We start from the raw sequence: 24,097 nt of genomic DNA, 5'->3' as shown, positions 1-24,097 counted from the left end.
GCGCCACCAGGGAAGCCCCTCCAGTTTTAGTTTTTATTTTTTAATTATTTAAAAAAATATTTATTTTATTTTATTTATTTATTTTGGCTGTGTTGGGTCTTAGTTGCAGCATGTGGGGTCTTTGTTGTGGTGCTCAGGCTTCTCTTCTCTCTAGTTGTGGTGTGCGGGTTCCAGGACATATGGGCTCTGTAATTGTGGCGTGTGGGGTCCAGAGTGCATGGGCTCTGTAGTTTGTGACACGTGGGCTCTCTCTTTGAGGCATGCGAGCTCAGTAGATGTGGCCCTGTGGCATGTGGGATCTTAGTGCCCCAACTAGGGATCGAACCCATGTCCCCTGCATTGGAAGGAGGATTCTTTACCACTGGACCACCAGGGAAGTCCCCATTTTTTGTTTTTAAAGGAACCCACATACTGTTTTCCATAGTGGCGGTACCAACTTACATTCCCACCAACAGTGTAGGAGGATTCCCTTTTCTCCACACCCTCTCCAGCATTTATTATTTGTAGACTTTTCCATGATAGTTATTCTGCCTGGTGTGAGGTGATACCTCATTGTAGTTTTGATTTCCATTTCTCTAATAATTAGCGACATTGAGCATCTTTTCATGTGCCTTTTGGCCATCTGCATGTCTTCTATGGAGAAATGTGTACTTAGGTCTTCTGCCCGTTTTTTGATTGGGTTGTTTTGTTTTATTTTGTTTTGTTTTTTTGATATTGAGTTGTATGAGCTGTTTGTATATTTTGGAAATTAAGCTCTTGTCAGTCACATTGTTTGCAAATATTTTCTCCCATTCTGTAGGTTGTCTTTTCATTTTGTTGATGGTTTCCTTTGCTGTGCAAAAGCTTTTAAGTTTGATTAGGTCCCATTTGTTTATTTTTGCTTTTATTTCTTTTGGGAGACTAGACTATGTCACTTTAATCTTGGCAATTGAAAAGCTGGATATTGTCCCCTTTTTAGAGATGAGACACTGAGTCTCAGAGAAGTCACAGCTAGTAAGCCAAGATATAAATTTAGGTTGTTGGACTTTAATATTTTTACTCTAGAGCACTGTGCTATACCAGACAGTCACAAGCAGCGATGCATCATTTATTAAAATGCTCTAATACCAACCTAGTATCAGATGGAGCAACTCAGTTATAGAACCCCTAAAATTTTGGGAAGTCACAATAGTAGTCACTAAAAGAAATGTACAAACATTCTGCAAAATAGGATAGAAGCATTTTTAACTCAATGAGTCTGTCTGTGATTTAAGCAACTGATATTCCTTTTTTAAAAATACATATATTTTATTAAATTGAAAGTTGACTAGAAAGTGAATTTATGTAAGAAAGGTTTTCTTACCATTTATCTAAATGTTATATATTTTTGGTAGTCTGAGAAATGCTACTTTATTGAAAATTATTTAAATCTATTGAAAGCTTAAGTATAGAAGTTAAAGTAATTTTTACATCAGTGATTGCTCGAGGAAATGCATATGGTGAAATTCATGCTATTTTCATGAAATGAGAGAAATTATTTCAGCTATGTAGATTTCTGGATAAGCTATAGCCCATTCGTTATAACTGTTATTTTAAAGGTTTTTTAATTTTTAAGTTGAGATATTACATACGACACAGTACAATATCTTTAGTTTGATGATTTTTTATACTTGTATACATACACTTGTATAACTATCACCTAGATCAAGATATGGAACATTTCCAGCATCTCAGAAGGCTAACTTGTATCCCATCCCAGTCAGTCAGTAGTTTTTCCCTGCTCGGGTACTCACACTATCCTAACTGATTTGTTTTACCTGTTCCTGAATTCCACATAAATAGAATCATACATTCTTCTGCATCTGTTTTCTTCTGAACGTAATGTCTGTGAGATGTATCCGTGTTGTGCACAGCAGTAATTCATTCTTTTTTATTACTATGTAGTTTTCAATTAGCAATAATTGCGCCTCGGATAAACCTCGTTGGCTATGATACTGCCACTGTGCAAAGCTTGTAGTTTTCTATTGTATGAAAAGGTTTATCCATGCTCCTGTGATGGACATTTGGATTATTTTTAGTTTTTGGCTATTAAGAACAAAGATAACACTCTTATACATGCCTTTTGGTGGACACAGGCACTCATTTCTCTTGATTAAATATCTAGAAATGTAATTGTTGGACATTGAGTAGGCAGGTGTTTAACTTTAGTAGATACTGACTGGCAAAGTAGATGTATTCGTTTACACTCCCACCAGCAATATATGAGACTTCTAGTCTCTTATCAATACTTGGTATTGTCATTCTTTTTAATTTTACCCTTTCCAAGGGCTGTGTAATGGTATTCTCTTACCATTTTAGTTTACACTTCCCTAGTAATAATGAAATTGAGCATATTTTCATATGTTTATTGGCCACTTGGACATTCTTTTTTATGGAGTACCTATTCAAGGCTTTTTCCCATTTTGAAGATTGGGTTGTCTTGCCTTTGCTTTATACGAGTTCTTTATGTGTTCTGGTTATGAATCCTTTGACAGATATATGTATTATACAGTATTATTAACTATAGTCACCATGTTGTACATAGATACATGAATTATAAATAATCTTCCAGTCTGTGGTTTGCCTTCTCACTCAATGATGAGGTTTGGTGAACAGAAGTTTTTAATTTTAATGAAGTTGAGTTTATTAATCCTTTCCTTTATGGATTAGTACTACTTGAGTCTTGTTTGAGAGATCCTTGCGAACCCCAAGTTCATGAAGATATTCCCCTCATTTTTATTCTAGAAGCTTTATTTGTCTTTGACATTTAAATCTATGATCAATTTAAAAAGAATTTTTGATATAGTGTGATGTTTATTACTTGTTTACCTTGTTTGGTTATCAAATTGTGTCAGCATTACTCATGGAAAAGATCATCCCTTTTCCACTGAATTGCAGTGGTGTGTTTGTCATAAATAGGTGATCACATTTGTGTGGGTCTCTACCATTCATTTTTATTATGAAATTTGTGAGAAATTTCAGTGAATTGTAAGTTCCAGGAAGACTTAGGCTGTGTTTAATTTGCTCACTACACTATACCCACTGGCTAGCACAGTGCCAGACACATGATAGACATTCAGTAATTATTTGTTGACTGAATGAAAGAATCATAAAAGAAAATCCCGTAGAAGTCTCAAAAAGGTTGGTGAGGAAAGACTTAAGCTGTTCTCTGTTGCATAAATGCTTAGATATGTAGCCCTCACCTTGTGTTCTCCTCCCCTGTGGCCCCCCACCCCCCATTATAAGAATTTATCTGGTCTTATGGTTCAACCAACATAAATCGAAGACCTACTGGATACTAGGATTTTTTTTTTTTTAATATTTATTTATTTATTTGGCTGCGTCAGGTCTTAGTTGCAGCATGAGGAATCTTTAGTTACGGCATGTGGGATCTAGTTCCCTGACCAGGGATTGAACCCAGGCCCCCTGCATTGGGAGCGTGGAGTCTTAACCGCTGGACCACCAGGGAAGTCCCTGGATACTAGGATTTTTGCCAAGGAATTTCTTACTGAGTTCTTAGAACCAGCTTTCTTTTTTCAGTTGTCATCATATGTATATTGTTTAATTGAGAAATTTTGTGAGAATCTGCTACTCTTTGATTATTTTTGACCTTTAGTCCTTCAGGTTCTGTAAAATGTATCAATGTAAATTGTAAATGTAACAAGAAACTAATTTGAAACAAAAGATAACTGAAAAGATTTATTCTGTTATGTTATCTCATTTAATGTTAAATTATAATTTTTACTATGTCTTTGTAGAAATTGTCACAGAAGGGAAAAGGAAAAAGCCTTCATCTTTGGAGTTACATAAGGTATGTATTAGTTTTGCTCTTAACCTTTGCATTATCTTTAGAGTTAATAATATTGAAAGTATTTTGGTATTTGTCTTTTTAATAAAATTTTAGGGAAAATACTGTAAATCCATAATTAATCAGTGTTTTTTTGGGAATGGTATATCCTAATAAACCAAGGGTTAGCTAGGAAACCCTTTCTGGGACCAGCCTTGTTTAAATCATTGTAAAATTTTCCAGTATACTTTCCAAGTCTTATTTTAGATTTATATAGAACAGAACTCATTTCTTTGATGACTGAATATATTAGAGCACCTGAGATTCATTCACTTATGATACTGTAGATGTTGAAGAGTTGTATTCAAGTCATGTGCTGAAATTTACTGTTTGGAATATGTATGTATGTCCTTTTAAACATACTTTTTTTCATTTATTTATTTCTTTTATATAAGCCAAGAGTAGCAAAACAAGTAAAATGAAGTTTCTACCTACATAGAGGTGTTTAAAAAAATTTAATCTGTGTTTTTAGAAAGATAATCTTTTTTCCTATAGAATTTTGTGATTTAAATGCCATAGTACCTTGATTTGCATTATAATAATTGATTAGAGACTTTTCTCTGACACATTCTAATTATACACAGAGGACTTTAATTTGGTGTATTTTTTGGAACAAAGAGGGACAAGAAGAAATCATAAAGGAGGGCTGTGAGAGGAATCAAGAGCACCTTACAAGACCACACAGAGAGCATGGCTTTGGATACTCTTTTTCTACCTTGGCTTACTTCAGATTTGTGGGGTGTGGTTTCTTCATTTAAAATTCTGGGACTTCCCTGGTGGCACAGTGGTTAAGAATCCACCTGCCAGTGCAGGGGACATGGGTTCTATCCCTGGTCTGGGAAGATCCCACATGCCGCAGAGCAACTAAGCCCGTGCGCCACAGCTACTGAGCCTATACTCTAGAGCCTGGGTGCCACAACTACTGAAGCCCGTGCTCCTAGAGCCTGTGTTCCGCAACAAGAGAAGCCACCGCCATGAGAAGCCCACACACCACAGTAAAGAATAGCCCCTACTCGCCGCAACTAGAGAAAGCCCATGCGCAGCAACACAGTCAAAAAAAGAAAAAAAAAAGAAAAAATTCTGGATTTAGGGAATCCAGGCGGTTCAGTGGTTAGGACTCCATGCTTTCACTGCTGTGGGTCCGGGTTCGATCCCTTGTTGGGGAACTAAGATCCCACAAGCTGTGCCATTCAGCCAAAAAAATTCTGGATTTAGCTTAAGTGAGGTAGATGAGGGAGTTAAAAAAGAAATTTACATTGTTATTATACCCAGTTTTATTATTTATTTATGTATTTGATTTTTAAGAATTTTTATTGGCGTATAGTTGATTTACAAGGTTGTGTTAGTTTTAGGTGTACAGCAAATAAATCAGTTATACATATATCTACTCTTTTTTAGATTCTTTTCCCATGTAGGTCATTACAGAGTATGGAGTAGAGTTCCCTGTGCTATACAGGGAACTTATTAGTTATCTATTTTATGTGTAGTAGTGTGTATATAACAATCCCAGTCTCCCAGTTTATCCCTCCCCCACCTCTTTCTCTTCTAGTAACCATAAGTTTGTTTTCTACATCTGTGACTCTATTTCTGTTTTGTAAATAAGTTCATTTGTACCAGTTTTTAGGTGCCACATATAAGCAATATCATATGATATTTGTCTTTCTCTGTCTGACTTACTTTACTCAGTGTGACAATCTCTAGGTCCATCCTTGTTACTGCAAATGGCATTATTTTGTTCTTTTTTATGGCTGAGTAATATTCCACTGTATATATATGTACCACATCTTTTTTATCCATTCATCTGTCGATGGACACTTAGGTTGCTTCCATGTCCTGGCTATTGTAAATAGAGCTGCAATGAACATTGTGGTACATGACTCTTCCTGAATTATGGTTTTCTCAGGGTATATGCCCAGTAGCGGGATTGCTGGGTCATATGGTAGTTCTATTTGTAGTTTTTTAAGGAACCTCCATACGGTTCTCCTTAGTGGCTGTATCAGTTTACATTCCCACCAACAGTTCAAGAGGGTTCCCTTTTTTTCTCCACACCCTCCTCAGCATTTATTGTTTGTAGATTTTTTGATGATGGCCATTCTGACTGGTGTGAGGTGATACCTCATTGTAGTTTTGATTTTCATTTCTCTAATAATTAGTGATGTTGATCATCTTTTCTTGTGCTTTTTGGCCATCTGTATGTCTTTGGAAAATGAGAAAAATGTACATTTAGATCTTCCTCCCATTAAAAAAAATTATTATTATTATTATTATTTTGGCCACACTGCATGGCATGTGGGATCTTAGTTCCCTGTCCAGAGATTGAACCCCCGCCCCCTACATTGGAAGCGTGGTGTCTTAACCACTGGACCGCCAGGGAAGTCCCTGTTTATTTTTTTGATATTGAGCTGTGCGAGCTGTTTGTATATTTTGGAGATTAATCCCTTGTTGGTCTCTTCATTTGCGAATATTTTCTCCCATTTTGAGGGTTGTCTTTTTGTTTATGATTTCCTTTGCTGTGCAAAAGGTTTTAAGTTTAATTAGGTCCCATTTGTTTGTTTTTATTTTCATTACTCTAAGAGGTGGATTCAAAAGATATCGCTACTATTTATGTCAAGAGTGTTCTGCCTATGTTTTCCTCTAAGAATTTTATAGTATCTGGCCTTACATTTAGGTCTTTTTCAGAAAAACCTATTTATTTATTTATTTATTTATTTATTTTTGGCTGCATTGGGTCTTCATTGATGTGCGCAGGCTTTCTCTTGTTGTGGCAAGCGGGGGCCACTCCCATTCCGGTGCATGGGCTTCTCATTGCAGTGGCCTCTCTTGTTGCGGAGCACGGCTCTAGGCACATGGGCTTCAGTAGTTGTGGCATGCGGGCTCAGTAATTGTGGCTCGCGGGCTCTAGAGCGCAGGCTCAGGAGCTGTGGCACACGGGCTTAGTTGTCCTGTGGCACGTGGGAACCTCACGGACCAGGGGTCGAACCCGTGTCCCCTGCATTGGCAGGCAGATTCTCAACCACTGGGGCACCAGGGAAGTCCCCATTTAGATCTTTAATCCAATTTGAGTTTATTTGTGTGTATGTATACCTAGTTTTAAATACCTCTGTATTGACTGCCACTTCTTTTCTGCTTAATACCTTCAGTGAAGTGAAATGCTTTGCTTTAGGACATTGGTTTATGCATCTTGCTCTGAAGCTCCACCATTAGAAATTCATAATTTGTATTATGAATTTGTATTATGAGTGTACTGACTAAATACATTTCTCTTATTTTTAGTTGTACAGCAATGTTTTTTAAAACTGTTAATTTTCAAGTAACTTTAAATTTACAGAAATAGTACAGTTTCCATCTACCCTTCACTCAGCTTCCCCCAGTGTTAATGTCTTATATAACCATAGTACAGTTATCAACATAAAGAAGTTAACATGGGTATATTTTAAACTATAGACATTATTTGAATTTCTTCAATTTTTTCACTAATGTCATTTTTCTGTTTTAGGATCCAATTCAGGATCTCACATTGCATTGATTTCCTTAAGTCTATGACAGTTCTTGTCTTTTTTCTTTCGTGACCATGACACTTTTAAAGAATACTAGGCAATATTTTGTTGAATCCTTAAGTTTGGGTTTGTCTTATGTTTCTAATCATGTGTGATTAGATTAAGGTTGTGGCTTTTTGAGAACAATACCACAGAAGGGTTGTGCCCTTCTCAGTTGTCCTATCAGGGGTACATAATGATGGTATGTCTTATTACTGGTGATGTCAGTCTTGATCACCTGGTTAAGATGGTGTCTGTGTGGTTACTCCATTGTAAAGTTATTTTTTATCTTTAGTAAATAGATATCTTGGGAGAGATATCTTGTGTTTTTTCTCCCAGTTTTATTGAGGTATAATTGACATATAGCACTCCATAAGTTTAAGGTGTACAATATAATGATTTTTCTTACATACATCATGAAATGATTACCACAGTAGGTTTAGTGAACATCCATCATCTCATATAGATACAACATTAAAGAAATAGAAAGAAATTTTTTCCCTTGTGATGAGAACTCTTTGGTTTTATTCTTTTAACAACTTCTATTTATAACGTACATCAGTGTTCATTTCTTTATCATGTTGTATGTTACATCCCTAGTACTTATTTATCTTACAATTGGAAGTTTGTATTGGGAGAGATATTTTGAATCTATGCAAATATACTGTTTCTTCTTAAACTTTCACCCACTGTTTTAGCATTTAACAGTGGATCTTGCTTGCAACAGTTAAAATACGATATTCTATTGGTGACTTTCTATTTTCTTCATTCCCTCTATATTTATTAAAATTCTTCTGGAATGGATAGCTGTCCCTCTTGTCTCACTTATTTATTCAATTATTTACATATATCAACATGGACTTATAGGTATTTATTTTATTCTATGTGTTATAATCTACTACTGTCATTACTGGTTTTGTTGATCAAAGTATTCCAGCTTTGGCATTGGAAGTTCTTTCAGGATGGCTCTTGTGCCCTTTTGACATGCTCCGATGTTTGTTTGTCTGTTTTTTTGAGCTCTTCCTTACTTTCTGGTACTATAAGATACTTTCCGAGGAGCTCTGTTTTTTTAAATTCAAGAATAGTATTCAGAAACCCAGCTCAGGGTGCTAGATGTGCTCATTGCTGCTGGGGTGTCATCATTTCTAGGCTCTCTCAATAAACAGGACTAGAAGAATATATGTGTACTAACTCATACATATACATACATATCTGTATTTATTTCTCTATCTGCTTATCTATACATCTAAAGAAACCCTTATGAGTTCAGTACTGTTACTTCTGATTCCAATCCAATACCACAGGGCTTATTTTAGCCTGCCCTCTTTCCTTATTTATTTATTTTTTAATATTTATTTATTTGGCTGTGCCGGGTCTTAGTTGTGGCACGCGAGATATTTGTTGCGCCACGTGGGATCTTTAGTTGCAGCATGTGAACTCTTAGTTGCAGCATGCAGGATCTAGTTCTCTGACCAGGGATCAAACCCCCGGCCCCCTGCGGAGTCTTAGCCACTGGACCATCAGGGAAGTCTCCTTCTTCGCTTATTTTTAACTTTTCTGTCTCTCAGTATCTACATTATATTTTCTTATTTGTTCAACCATAATATGCACATGAAGTTGTGGTACTACTGTTTAAAAATGTAGAATTTTTTTAGAATATTGGCATATTAAATTCTTGTTAGCAGTTAATAGTATTGCTTTTTCTCTCAAGGCAGCTAGGGAAATAAATCACTGAAAGGATTGAAGTTTTGATTGGTATAGGGACAAGACTCTGATATATTTTAAGTATTTAAAAAAATATTTCTAAATCAATACTAGATTGTTGTGAAGAAATTAGAAAATTCAGTTGAACAAAAAGAATACCACCTGGACACAGTTAAAATTAACACTGAAGTGTATATCCTACTAATTTGTCTGCATATCTGTATATCTATCTATAATAAACAAATATTTAAATATTTATGGTTGAAAACCACAAAATACTATTTTATTATTTACTTTTTCTACTTAATTATATATTATAAACATTTTCTGAAATCAAGTTTAAAGCATTGCTCAGTAGATACTTATTGGGTACTTAACATGTATTGGACACTATACTAGGCATAAGTACCAGGGAAGCAGTGGTAAACATTTTCAATGACTACATTATATTCAACTGTAGGGATGTATCACAGTTAATTTAACCACTATCCTGTCATTATATTTTTGAATTGTTTTCAGTTAAAAATTATAAATTGTACTGCAGTTATTATCCTTGTAGCTAAATCTTTGGAACATCATTATCTACTAATTATTCCTGGCCTTTTGATAGGTGCTGGAACTAGATTAACTCAAAGCTTATATCTCTGGATAGATGTAGAGTAAGAGTGTGAACACTTTGAATTCTGCTAATGGCGAGATCCATAGTCTTTGGCTTTTTAAATGAGGAGGTCGATACTGAAAACTAAAAACCAAGACTTTCATTCTTCCTTGGTAAGTCATAGCCATATCTTTGAGCAGACCCCAAAGTTTCCCTAAATAATAATTCTACGTCTATGTAGTATCTGAAGAAATAAGTGATTAAGGTTCTGAAGTTCTGTATTAAGATTACGGCAGAGATCATTTCAGCTTGTAAGGAGCATATGTTAGCAATGCATAACTTGTCGATAGAATCCAGCATATTTAACCCCCCCACCCATTATCTTCTTTTGATAGCATTCTCTTTTTGAGGGCATACTGTAATGAATTAGGTATAAAATGAACCTCAAAGTGACTGTGTGAATTGATTTGCTGAAAGGCTTGTTTAGTATTACATTTGAACATTAGTAAGTAAAATAAAATAAATGTTCTTGAGCTTTGTTTTTGGGAAGTTGTTAGAGTTCTGTCAATGTATTTAAGTATAACTTGAAGGGAAGGGGGTTTAGAACCCTTTTTTGCCTTAAAAGATTAAATTTTGATCTTTAAAGTATTAGGAGGGTATTGAAAATATTTGAAAGTATTAGGAGTCCGTTCTGATTCTTGTAATGGAATTATAATATAGGCTTTGCAGAATCATTAGTGGCTTAGAATCTCTGTTGATTGTACACAATTGAGATCATGATTAAAATTTGTCTATGAATAGATCAGATTGTTGTAAAGAGACAGACATTATTTTTATGATTTAATCATTAAGAAAAAAGTGAGTGTAGAAAAATTTGACGGAGTAGTTAGTTGTACCTAAAATCTGCTTGCCACGCATATACAATATTAGACCGAGAGATTTAGGTATGTAATTTATTGACCAGGAAGCTGCAGCAGAGGTTTTTCTGGAGCTTTAAATGTTTATTTATTTTTTCTTGCTTTTAATGGTTGCGTGATAGTCCTATTAAAAAATAAAACATGTGGAAACTGTAGGAAGACACAAAAATGAAAATAAAAATCACTCCTTATATTAGCATTCAGAGCTAGTCACTGGTAAACGTTTTTGTGCATATCCTTTCACATTTGTTTTCCATATATGGATTTTTTTTTTGCCTTATAAAAGAGAGATCATTCTGTAGATATGATTTTCTTTATTACTTGTATTGGAAATAATTTCTTATTTGTTCTGGAACATGTTTTTTAATAACTGCTGTACAGTATCTCATTATTTGTCTTTACAGTAATTTTATTTGTGTTCTTTTATTATCATTGTTTCTATTTTTTCTATACTATAAATAATATATAGTCTATGTCCCTGTTCATAAATGTTTGTATGTATATACAGTTGGTCCTCGAACACAATGTATTTGAACTGCTTCAGTCCACTTATACACAGAAGTTTTAAAAATAAATACTATAGTACTACACGATCTGTGGTTGGTTGAACCTGAGGATGTGGAACTATGGATACATAAGGGTGATTATAAAGTTACTCAAATTTTCAATTGCGCAGGGGTTGGTGCCCCAACTCCTGAATTGTTCAAGGGTCTACTGTACTTTGATTTTCAAACCTTTTGATGCTTGTTTAGAGTTTTAATAAATTTCCAGATTTCATATGTTTATGCTTTTAGGGGAAGTAGAGAGCTCCTTTTTTTGAAGATAGGGTAAATTATATTTTGTGTCCATCCTAATGGAAGTATACATGAATATTTATTAGGGTAAATAATTTATTAACTTTGAGTCTAATCCACTTATAGGTAAAATAATAAAAATGAATTACTGTGAAAAAAGAATATAAAATCTTCCACAGAAGACATCAGAAGTCTTTTATTTTTACAAAATACTCAACACCTATACCCAACTCTTTAAAAAATATCAGCTGCTCTCCTTCAAGTTTGAACTTGGTATCTTTTTAGGTTATTACTAGGGCTGTGTAACAGATTATCCCCAAACTTAGTGGTTTAAACTTACTTGGCTCATGAATCTGCTGTCTGGCCAGGGTTCAGAGATAGCTTTTCTTGGTTTCATTTGGAGTTAGCTAGGTTTGCTTGGGGGCTGAGGCCTGGAATCATCTTAAAGGATCACTCACTCACTTACCTTGATACCTGTGTTTGGAAGCCTCATATATCTTGTTATATATCTGTTCTTTTTAGCCTTCTCATGAAATCTTTGCAGCACAGCAGCTTCAGGGTATCCAAGATTTTTTTTAACCTATGGCTTATGGCTCCCAAGGCATCTATACTGAGAGACAGAGAGAGACGGAAAAAAAGAGGGAGGAAGGAAGGGAAAACACACAAATATTGCTACATGAAAGGTAGGCTGAAGCAGTGTAGCTATACATAATGCTTTTTATGATCTAGCATTGGAAGTCACAGGCCTGCCCAGATTCAAGGGGAAGGAACATAGACTGCACCTGATGTTGGAGAACGGGTCAGTATCACATTGTAAGAAGAGCATGTGGGTTGTAGAATATTGATATGGCCATGATCGGAAAACACAATATGCCACAGTGTCTAATGTAGGCTAAATATCCTACTCACAAAGGATCCATGGGTGTGAACAGTCTGAAGCCCTTGTCTTACTCCCTGAAAAAACAACTGTTATTCCCTGATTAAGAATACAAAGGAAATGACTGATTTAGAGATAATGTTTTGGCAGATGAAGAATTATAAAGAGGTACCTTTTATATAAATTAAATATAAATAATTAAGATGTTACTGATGCCCAAGAGGATTAACTCCAGGGTACTAATGAAATAAGTGTTCAGATACCCTTTCTTCACAATTATTTTATCCTCCTAACTTATTTTTACTCTCACTGAAATCATTTTATCGTTGTCACTGGTTGTAGTTGATACAGTGCTTATATGTTATGTAATAAGCTGAACTTGATGCTTAACCATCATTTATAATGTGAAAGTTAAATTATTTTAAGTTCTAAACAAATGATTTCAAACTTGTGGCTACACTATATCCATCCATTTATTTGTTTATTCAGTATCATGAGCCATACACTTTGGAGATGTAAAGGTGACTTAAGGGTGCTCTCTTTAAGGACCTCCACAGTCTGGAGAAGAAGACAGACATGTAGACAAATAATTATAATATAGTATGAAATGTGTTAATACAAATTACCAAGTACTAACACCCAGAGAAAGGAACGCCTTGGTGTGGGAGTGTTGACTGTGTGGATAAGAGAATAATTTTGTGCAAAATCTGAGGTATTTAATAGGGGAGAAATAGAGGGAAGAGCATTCTAGGTTGGAGGAGCAGTACGTACAGAGGGGTAGAGATGTATGCTTGAAGAAGGTTGAGCAAACTCAGTGGGGTTGGGGTGTAGAGTTTGTGATATTTGGATGATGTCAAAGAGCCCAGATTGTTAAGAGTTTTATATATAAGTAATGGGTGCTATTGTTGAATTTAAAATTGTAGCCATAATTAGATTTGTGTGTTAGAGACCTCTGGGGATAGCGTTTGAAAGATTAAAAGGGAAAAAAAACTGCAAGTAAGAATAGTTAAGAAGTTATTATGGGGGGAACCTTCAAGATGGCAGAGGAGTAAGACGTGGAGATCACCTTCTTCCCCACAGATACATCAAAAATACATCTACATGTGGAACAGCTGTTACAGCACACCTACTGAACGCTGGCAGAAGACCTCAGACTTCCCAAAAGGCAAGAAACTCCCCACATACCTGGATAGGGCAAAAGAAAAAAGGAAAAACAGAGACAAAAGGATAGGGGTCCTCTGGGCAGGAGCAGCAGATTAAATCTCCACAATCAACTTGATGTACCCTGCATCTCTGGAATACCTGAATAGACAATGAATCATCCCAAAACTGAGGCGATGGACTTTGGGAGCAACTATACACTTGGGGTTTGCTTTCTGCATCTAATTTGTTTCTGGATTTTTGTTTATCTTAGTTTAGTATTTAGAGCTTATTATCATGGGTAGATTTGTTCATTGATTTGTTTGCTCTCTTCCTTTTATATATATATATATTTTTTTCTCCTTTTTCTCTTTTTGTGAGTGTGTATGCATATGCTTTCTGTGATTTTGTCTGTATAGCTTTGCTTTTACAGTTTGTCCTAGGATTATATCGTTTTTTTGTTTTTTTTGGGTGTAGTTTTTCACACTTGTTATCATTGGTGGATTTGTTTTTGGTTTGGTTACTCTCTTCTTCCCTTTTTTTTTTCTTTTTAATATTTAAAAAAATTTTTATTTTAATTATTTTATATTTTTCTCCTCCTCCCTCCCTCCCTCCCTCCCTCCCTTCCTTCCTTCCTTCCTTCCCTTTATCCCTATCTCCCTCCCTCCCTCCCTCCCTCCCTCCCTTCCTTCCTTCCCTTTATCCCTGTCTCCCTCCCTTCCTCCCTCCCTCCCTCTCTACCTTCCTATCTCTCCCTTTTCTTCTGAGCTGCGTGGCTGACAGGGTCTTGGTGCTCCGGCCGGGTGTCAGGCCTGAGCCTCTGAGGTGGGAGAGCCGAGTTCAGGATATTGGTCCACCAGAGACCTCCCGGCCCCACGTAATATCAAATGGTGAAAGCTCTCCCAGAGATCTCCACCTCAGTGCTACGAGCCAGCTCCACTCAATGACCGGCAAGCTACAGTGCTGGACACCCTATGCCAAATAACTAGCAAGACAGGAACACAACCCCACCCATTAGCAGAGAGGCTGCCTAAAATCATAGTAAGTTCACAGACACCCCAAAACACACCACCGGATGCGGTCCTGTCCACCGGAAAGATGAGTTGCAGCCTAATCCACCAGAAAACAGGCACCAGTCCACTCCACCAGGAAACCTACACAACCCACTGAACCAACCTTAACTACTGGGCCAGACACCAAAAACAATGGGAACTACGAACTTGCCGCCTGCGAAAAGGAGACCCCAAACACAGTAAGTTAAGCAAAATGAGAAGACATAAATACACAGCAGATGAAAGAGCAAGGTAAAAACCCACCAGACCAAATCAAGGAAGAGGAAATAGGCAGTCTACCTGAAAAAGAATTCAGAGTAATGATAGTGAAGATGATTAAAAATCTTGGAAATAGAATGGAGGAAATACGAGAAACGTTTAAGAAGGACCCAGAAAACCTAAAGAGCAAACAAACAATGATGAACAGCATAATAAATGAAATTAAAAATTCTCTAGAAGGAATCGATAGCAGAATAACTGAGGCAGAAGAACGGATAAGTGACCTGGAAGATAAAATAGTGGAAATAGCTACTGCAGAGCAGAATAAAGAAAAAAGAAGGAAAAGAATTGAGGACAGTCTCAGAGACCTCTGGGACATTAAACACACCAACATTCGAATTATAGGGGTCCCAGAAGAAGAAGAGAAAAAGAAAGGGACTGAGAAAATATTTGAAGAGATTATAGTTGAAAACTTCCCTAATATGGGAAAGGAAATAATCAACTCCAGGAAGGGCAGAGATTGCCATACAGGATAAATCCAAGGAGAAACACACCAAGACACATATTAATCAAACTATCAAAAGTTAAATACAAAGAAAACATATTAAAAGCAGCAAGGGAAAAACAACAAATAATATACAAGGGAATCCCCATAAGGTTAACAGCTGATCTTTCAGCAGAAACTCTGCAAGCCAGAAGGGTGCGGCAGGACATATTTAAAGTAATGAAAGGGAAAAACCTACAACCAAGATTACTCTACCCAGCAAGGATCTCATTCAGATTTGATGGAGAAATTAAAACCTTTCCAGAGAAGCAAAAGCTAAGAGAATTCACCAACACCAAGCCAGCTTTACAACAAATGCTAAAGGAACTTCTCTAGGCAGAGACACAAGAGAAGGAAAAGACCTACAAAAACAAACCCAAAACAATTAAGAAAGTGGTAAAAGGAACATAAATATTGATAACTACCTTAAATGTAAATGGACTAAATGCTCCAACCAAAAGACATAGATGGCTGAATGGATACAAAAACAAGAACTGCATGTATGTTTTCTACAAGACACCCACTTCAGACCTAGGGACACATACAGACTGAAAGTGAGGGGATGGAAAAAGATATTCCATGCAAATGGAAATCAACGGAAAGCTGGAGTAGGAATTCTCACATCAGACAAAATAGACTTTAAAATAAAGACTATTACAAGAGACAAAGAAGGACACTACTTAATGATCAAGGTATCAATCCAAGAAGAAGATATAACAACTGTAAATATTTATGCACTCAACATAGGTGCACCTCAATACATAAGGCAAATGCTAACAGCCATAAAAGGGGAAATCAACAGTAACACAATCATAGTAGGGGACTTTAACACCCCACTTTCACTAATGGCCAGATCACCCAAAATGAAAATAAATAAGGAAACACAAGTTTAAATGATACATTAAGCAAGATGGACTTAATTGATACTTATAGGATGTTCATCCCAAAACAACAGAGTACACTTTCTTCTCAAGTGCTCATGGAACGTTCTCCAGGATAGATCATATCTTGGGTCACAAATCAAGCCTTGTTAAGTTTAAGAAAATTGAAATCATGTTAAGTATCTTAACATGATTTAAGCACTTAAGCACTTAAGCACTTAAGCACAGTGCTTAAATCTTAACATGATTTAAGCACTTAAGCTTAACATGATTTAAGCACTTAATCTTAACATGATTTAAGCACTTAAGCACTTAAGCACTTCAACCACAGTGCTATGAGACTAGATATCAATTACAGGAAAAAATCTGTAAAAAATACAAATTCATCGAAGCTAAACAATACACTACTAAATAACCAAGAGATCACTGAAGAAATCGAAGAGGAAATCAGAAAATACCTAGAAACAAATGACAACGAAAACACGACAACCCAAAACCAATGGGATGCAGAAAAAGCAGTTCTAAGAGCGAAGTTTATAGCAATACAATCCTACCTCAAGAAACAAGAAACATCTCAAATAAACAAGCTAACCTTACACCTAAAGCAATTGGAGAAAGAAGAACAGAAAAACCCCAAAGTTAGCAGAAGGAAAGAAATTGTAAAGATAAGATCCAAAATGAATGAAAAAGAAATGAAGGAAATGATAGCAAAGAATAATAAAACTAAAAGCTGATTCTTTGATAAGATGAACAAATTTGATAAACCATTAGCCAGACTCATCAAGCAAAACTGGGAGAAGACTCAAATCAATAGGATTAGAAATGAAAAAGGAGAACTAACAACTGACACTGTAGAAATACAAAGGATCGTGAGAGATTACTACAAGCAACCATATGCCAGTAAAATGCACAACCTGGAAGAAATGGACAAATTCTTAGAAAAGCACAACCTTCTGAGACTGAACCAGAAAGAAATAGAAAATATAAACAGACCAGTCACAAGCACTGAAATTGAAACCGTGATTAAAAATCTTCCAACAAACAAAAGCCCAGGACCAGATGGCTTCACAGGTGAATTCTATCAAATATTTAGAGGAGAGCTAACACCTATCCTTCTCAAACTCTTCCAAAATATAGCAGAGGGAGAAACACCCCCAAACTCACCATCACATTGATACCACAACCAGACAAGGTGTCACAAAAATATCAAACTACAGGCCAATATCACTGATGAACATAGATGCAAAAATCCTCAACAAAATACTAGCAAACAGAATCCAACAGCTCATTAAAAGGATCATACACCATGATCAAGTGGGGTTTGTCCCAGGAATGCAAGGATTCTTCAATATATGCAAATCCATCAAGGTGATACACCATATTAACCAACTGAAGGATAAAAACCTTATGATAAGCTCAATAGATGCAGAAAAAGCTTTCCACAAAATTCAACACTGATTTATGATAAAAACCCTCCAGAAAGTAGGCTTAGAGGGAACCTACCTCAACATAATAAAGGCTATCTATGACAAACCAACAGCCAACGTCATTTTCAATGGTGAAAAACTGAAACTATTTCCAACAAGATCAGGAAGGAGACAAGGTTGCCCACTCTCACCACTGTTATTCAACATAGTTTTGGAAGTTTCAGCCACAGCAGTCAGAAAAGAAAAAGAAATAAAAGGAATCCAAATCAGAAAAGAAGTAAAACTGTCACTGTTTGCAAATGAAATGATACTGTACACAGAGAGTCCTAAATATGCTACCAGAAAACTACTAGAGCTGATCCGTGAGTTTGGTAATGTAGCAGGATACAAAATTAATGCACAGAAATCTCTTGCATTCCTTTACACTAATGATGAAAAATCTGAAAGAGAAATTAAGGAAACACTCCCATTTACCATTGCAACAAAAAGAATAAAATACCTAGGAATATACCTACCTAAGGAGAAAAAAGATCTGTATGCAGAATACTATAAGACACTGATGAAAGAAATTAAAGATGATGTGAACAGATGGAGAGATATATCATGTTCTTGGATTGGAATAATCAACATTGTGAAAATGACTATACTACCCAAAGCAATTTACAGAGTCAGTGCAATCCCTATCAAACTACCACTGGCATTTTTCACAGAACTAGAGCAAAAAATTTCACAATTTCTATTAAAACACAAAAGACTCCTAATAGCCAAAGGAATCTTGAGAAAGGAAAAAGGAGCTGGAGGAATCAGGCTCCCTGCCTTCAGAGTATACTACAGAGCTACAGTAATTAAGACAGTATGGTACTGGCAGAAAAACAGAAATATAAATCAGTGGAACAGGATAGAAGCCCAGAGATAAATCCACACACATATGGTCACCTTATCTTTGATAAAGGAGTCAAGAATATACAGTGGAGAAAAGTCAACCTCTTCAATAAGTGGTGCTGGGAAAACTGGACAGCTACATATAAAAGAATGAAATTAGAATACTCCCTAACACCATACACAAAAATAAACTCAAAATTGATTAAAGACCTGAATGTAAGGCCAGACACTTTAAAACTCTTAGAGGAAAACATAGAACACTCTATGACATAAATCACAGCAAGATCCTTTTTGACCCACTGCCTAGTGTAATGGGAATAAAACCAAAAATAAACAAATGGGATCTAATGAAACTTAAAAGCTTTTGCACAGCAAAGGAAACCATAAGACGAAAGGACAGCCCTCATAATGGGAGAAAATATTTGCAAACGTAGCAACTGACAAAGGATTAATCTTCAGAATATACAAGCAGCCCATGCAGCTCAATATCAAAAAAACAAACAATGCAATCCAAAAATGGGCAGAAGAGCTAAATACACATTTCTCCTTAGAATGTGTACAGATGGTCAACAAACACTGAAAGGATGCTTAACATCACTAATTATTAGAGAAATGCAAATCTAAACTACTATGAGGTATCACCTCACACCAGTCAGAATGGCTATCATCAAAAAATCTACAAACAGTAAATGCTGGAGAGGGTGTGGAGAAAAGGGAACCCTCCTGCAGTGTTGGTGGGAATGTAAATTGATACAGCCACTATGGAGAACAGTATGGAGGTTCCTTAAAAAACTAAAAATAGAGCTACCATATGACCCAGCATTCCCGCTACTGGGCATATACCCTGAGAAAACCATAATTCAAAAAGAGTCATGTACTGCAATGTTCATTGTAGCTCTATTTACAATAGCCAGGACATGGAAGAAACCTAAGTGTCCATCGACAGATGAATGGATAAAGAAGATGTGGCACATATATACAATAGAATAACACTTGGCCATAAAAATAAACAAAACTGAGTTATTTGTAGTGAGGTGGATGGACCTAGAGTCTGTCATAGAGAGTGAAGTATGTCAGAAAGAGAGAAAGAAATACCATATGCTAACACATATATATAGAAAGTTTAAAAGAAGAAGGTTCTGAAGAACCTAGGGGCAGGACAGGAAAAAAGACACAGACGTAGAGAATGGATTTGGGGACACAGGAAGGGGGAAGCGTAAGCTGGACGAAGTGAGAGAGTGGCATTGACGTATATACACTACCAAATGTACAATAGCTAGTCAGAAGCAACTGCATAGCACAGGGAGACCAGCTCGGTGCTTTGTGACCACCTAGAGGGGTGGGATAGGGAGCGTGGGAGGGAGACACAAGAGGGAGGGGATATGGGGATATATGTATACGTATAGCTGATTTTCTTTGTTTTATAGCAGAAGCTAACACAAGAATGTAAAGCAAATATCCTGCAATAAGGATGTTAAAAAAACGTTAATGTGATACTTCATTTATCTACTTTTTTACTGAATGAGAGAGGCTTTTTATAAAATTATATTCGACTACCTATAAAGTAAGCACTGAATTTAAAACTCTTTAAAACTAATACCAAAATATTAATGCAAGTAATATAACGGTTCTGTTAGCTCATTCAGCTCTTATTTATATTTCAGTTAAACCGGTTATTTTCTCATTCTGGTTTCAGATAAAAAAGATGTTAAATGCAAAACCAGAGGATGTTTGTGTTAAGTCACCATTGTCCAAACTCAGAAGCTCAGAACGCTGGGATCTTTCTTTGCAGGGGGTAAATAAAAACTATTTCCTTTTAAGTATGTGGTGTTACTTGGTATGTTAAAATAATTTAATAAAGCTGAATTTTAATTTTCTTATATGTTCTTTTTTTTGTTTTCTAATTGCAGGTTTTAAATTTATTTCTGGCAAATGTTGAAGTGATGCTTTGAGGTTAGGGTCTTTTTCAATTTAAATCTAAGAACATCTTATTATGCATGGTTGTTTCATTCATGAATTTAAATCTCATTATTGTAATATATATTATATTTAAAATTTATGAGAATATTAAGCTTATTAGAATCCTTTGCTCTTTTTCTCTGTTTTGTAAGTTTGAGAGGGTACATCTTAAAGGGTGACACAACTATATGTGTGTGTGTGTATATATATTTTTAAAATATTTATTTTTTATTGGGGTATGGTTGCTTTACAATGTTGTGCTAGCTCCTGCTGCACAGCAGAGTGAACCAGCCATATGTATACACATATCCCCTCCCTTTTGGATTTCCTCCCATCCAGGTCACCACAGAGCACCAAGTAGAGTTCCCTGTGCTATACAGCAGGTCCTCACTAGTTATCTATTTCATACGCAGTGGCGTATGAAATAGATTGACCCAGATGTCAATCTCAATCTCCCAATTCATCCCAGCCCAACACGACTATATCTCAAAAGGTATCCTGATTATGAATCTGGAGTAATTTTATTACTATTAAGTATTACTATAGAGTTCTCATGAATAAAGCTTAAGATAGCACTTTATAAGTTTTTTTTTTTTTTTCTTGACAGGCACAACTCATGGTCAAGGTTTTAAAAATAGAATTTTTCTAAGATTTTCTAATTCTCCATTTGAGGATATACGTATTAGTCTACTAGGGCTAACATAACGAAAGACCACAGGTCAGATGGCTTAAACAACAGAAAGTTATTTTCTCACAGGTCTGGAGGCTGGAAGTCCAAAATCAAGGTGCTGGCAGGGTTCATTTCACTAAGGCCTCTCTCCTTGGCTTACAGATGGCTATCTTCTTGCTTTGTCCTCATATGGCCTCTTTTCTGTGTACCCACATCCCTGGAGTTTCTTCCTCTTCTTATAAGGACACTAGTCTTATAGGATTAGGGTCCCACCCTTATGACCTCATTTAAACTTCATTACCTATGTAAAGGCCCTATCTCCACATACAGTCATATTAAAGGTTAGGATGTCAACATATGAATTTTGGCAGAGACAGTTCAGATCACAACAGGAGAATTTTAGGATAACAGACTTTAAGTCACCTTGAATGTATGTGTTTTTATGTTACAGACAAGAAAAATTAACCATTTACTATAACTTGTTCTCAGAGGAAAGATTTGTTGTTAGTATTAGTTGCTTTAACATTTATATATTTATTTATTTTGGCCGTACTGCATGGCTTGCAGGATCTTAGTTCCCTGAGTAGGGATTGATCCCATGCCCTCAGCAGTGAAAACATGGAGTCCTAACCACTAGACCACCAAGGAATTCCCTAACATTATTTAAAAATTTAATAATTAAATAATGCATTTGCTTTTTATACAGTGTACAAAAAAGGGAAATAACAAATGGGACTATTTCCTAAATGCAGTCACTGCTGACAGTTTTTTTTCATTCCTTTCAAGGAAAAGAAAGCATATTGCCCCCATATGACTCTGTATTATTTTTTGATCATTGCTTAAGAGGGATCATGAAATACATAGTAATATTAGTAATATTGTTAATTTTTTCTTCTATTTTAACACATTTAGATCTATCTCTTTTATTTATTTTTTATTGGCTTTGCAATACTCCAAAAATATACTATATACAATAATTTATTCACTTAGTGCACTGATATTAGACAATTTGGTTGTTTCTAGAGTTTTGCTGACAGAAACAATATTGCAAGACCTTCATTTTTTGTAAACAGGGAACTATTTTTTTTTTTTTTTTTTTTTTTGCAGTACGCGGGCCTCTCGCTGTTGTGGCCTCTCCCGTTGCGGAGCACAGGCTTCAGATGCGCAGGCTCAGCGGCCATGGCTCACGGGCCTAGCCGCTCCGCGGCATGTGGGATCTTCCCGGACCGGGGCACGAACCCGTGTCCCCTGCATCGGCAGGTGGACTCTCAACCACTGCGCCACCAGGGAAGCCCAACAGGGAACTATTTTTGAGTGGAATTACTGGGTCTAAGGAAGTTTGCATATTAAATTTTAATGAATATTGCAAAATTGTCTCACAGAAGATTTGCACCAATTTATATTGCCACCAGTGAGAGCTCCCATATTTCTACAGGTTTACTATTACTGGATATTATCAGGCAGTAAAATTGTTGCCAGTAGAAGAAAAAAATACATTATTTTTTTAAGCTTTTTTAAAAAAAATATTTATTTATTTATTTTTGGTTGCATTGGGTCTTAGTTTTGGGGATCTTTCGTTGTGGTCCGTGGGCTCTCTGGTTGTGGCACGTGGCTCAGTAGTTGCAGTGCATAGGCTTACTTGCCCCATGGCATGTGGGATCTTAGTTCCTGGACCAGGGATTGAACCTGCTTTCCCTGCATTGGAAGGCAGATTCTTAACCACTGGACCACCAGGGAAGTCCCCAACATACATTATTTTAAGAAAATTTTATCTCTGCATTTATATATTTTACTTTATGTTTTAGAGTACTGAATGGAGTAAAAATAAGATATATATATCATTTTAAATACAAACACACACACACACACACACACACACACAGTCTCTTGGAAGTAGATGGATGCTTTTTGTTGGGTTTGTTTTCTTAAGGGGTGTCTTGCTAAATGTGTTTTTTCCTTTACCCTTGGGTCATATAATCTTCCTTTAGTATTTGGCCTTCAAGAGGCAGATGTGGATCACCAGAGAGCTCTTTTTTAAGAAATAAATTTATTTATTTTATTTATTTATTTTTGGCTGTGTTGGGTCTTCATTGCTACGCGCGGGCTTTCTCCAGTTGCGGTGAGTGGGGGCTACTCTTCGTTGCGGTGCGTGTGCTTCTCACTGCAGTGGCTTCTCGTTGCGGAGCACAGGCTCTAGGCATGTGGGCTTCAGTAGTTGTGGCATGAGGGCTCAGTAGTTGTGGTTTGTGGGCTCTAGAGCGCAGGCTCAGTAGTTGTTGCACATGGACTTAGTAGTTGCTCTGTGGCATGTGGGACCTTCCCGGACCAGGCTCGAACCCATGTCCCCTGCATTGGCAGTCATATTGTTAACCACTGTGCCACCAGGGAAGTCCCCAGAGAGCTCTTTAGGTATTAAGTCTCTATGTTATATAATCTGCCGTCTTCTCTTTCCTTAACTCCTTTTCATTTCAGCAGTCTCCTTTTCCTGCGAAGTAATGGCTTATTTTCTCCTATTTCTCTCTACCCACTGAGTGAAACAAGGCCTCCTCAGAGACATATTTTCTTCTCCTATGACCAGTTTCCCACTCTAGTTGCACGTGTTCCTTAGGATAGTGATACTTAACTTTTGGGAAATCTACATCGTGTTTGAGATTTGAAGTGGCAAATGTGTCAGCTTTACCTTGCTCCCATGTTGCTTTAGACTTAACGGTGTTTAAGTGTGCTTCATAGTTTGTAGGGTTTGAGGCAGTACCAAAATCTTGCTTTGTTGTTTCTCCCACACGCTGTAGGTTTCAATGAAATAAAAAGGGATAAATACCACTCTCCATAATCTTCAGATTATGCTATCTTCAGCAGAATTTTAACTTGTTTATTTTTGATATTAACTGAGATACAATTATATAAAGCAGGCTGCACAGATCTTAGGTGTATAATTGGATGAGCTTTGACTAATGTAACATATGCAACCAATATCTCAGTGAAATAGAGCATTGTCGTGAGCCTTGAAAGTTCCCTTATGCCCCTTACCATTG

At 36.3% G+C, this 24,097-nt stretch overlaps 1 protein-coding gene and 1 pseudogene across 8 annotated transcripts in view; one reads left to right on the top strand and one right to left on the bottom strand.

Moving 5' to 3' along the window:
* SENP7 (SUMO specific peptidase 7) overlaps nt 1-24,097 on the top strand; it is a 153,597-nt gene that overhangs the window by 8,243 nt on the left and 121,257 nt on the right. For 4 of the 8 annotated variants that reach the window (XM_060010570.1, XM_060010569.1, XM_060010572.1 and 1 more), the window contains 3 exons: nt 3,777-3,829; nt 13,372-13,456; nt 20,133-20,231. In XM_060010570.1, coding sequence (XP_059866553.1) covers nt 3,777-3,829; nt 13,372-13,456; nt 20,133-20,231 — 237 coding nt within the window. Of the gene's footprint in view, nt 1-3,776; nt 3,830-9,846; nt 9,877-13,371; nt 13,457-20,132; nt 20,232-24,097 lie in introns of those variants that run through there. The other 4 variants (XM_060010568.1, XM_060010566.1, XM_060010567.1 and 1 more) reach the window with 4 other exon arrangements.
* Nucleotides 1,909-1,991, bottom strand: LOC132425178 (U4 spliceosomal RNA; annotated as a pseudogene).

This window comes from Delphinus delphis, chromosome 4 (genome assembly GCF_949987515.2).
Source record: "Delphinus delphis chromosome 4, mDelDel1.2, whole genome shotgun sequence".
NCBI lineage: Eukaryota > Metazoa > Chordata > Mammalia > Artiodactyla > Delphinidae > Delphinus > Delphinus delphis.
The sequence above is the reverse complement of the archived record's forward strand: the minus strand, read 5'-3'. Positions and strand labels throughout refer to the sequence as shown.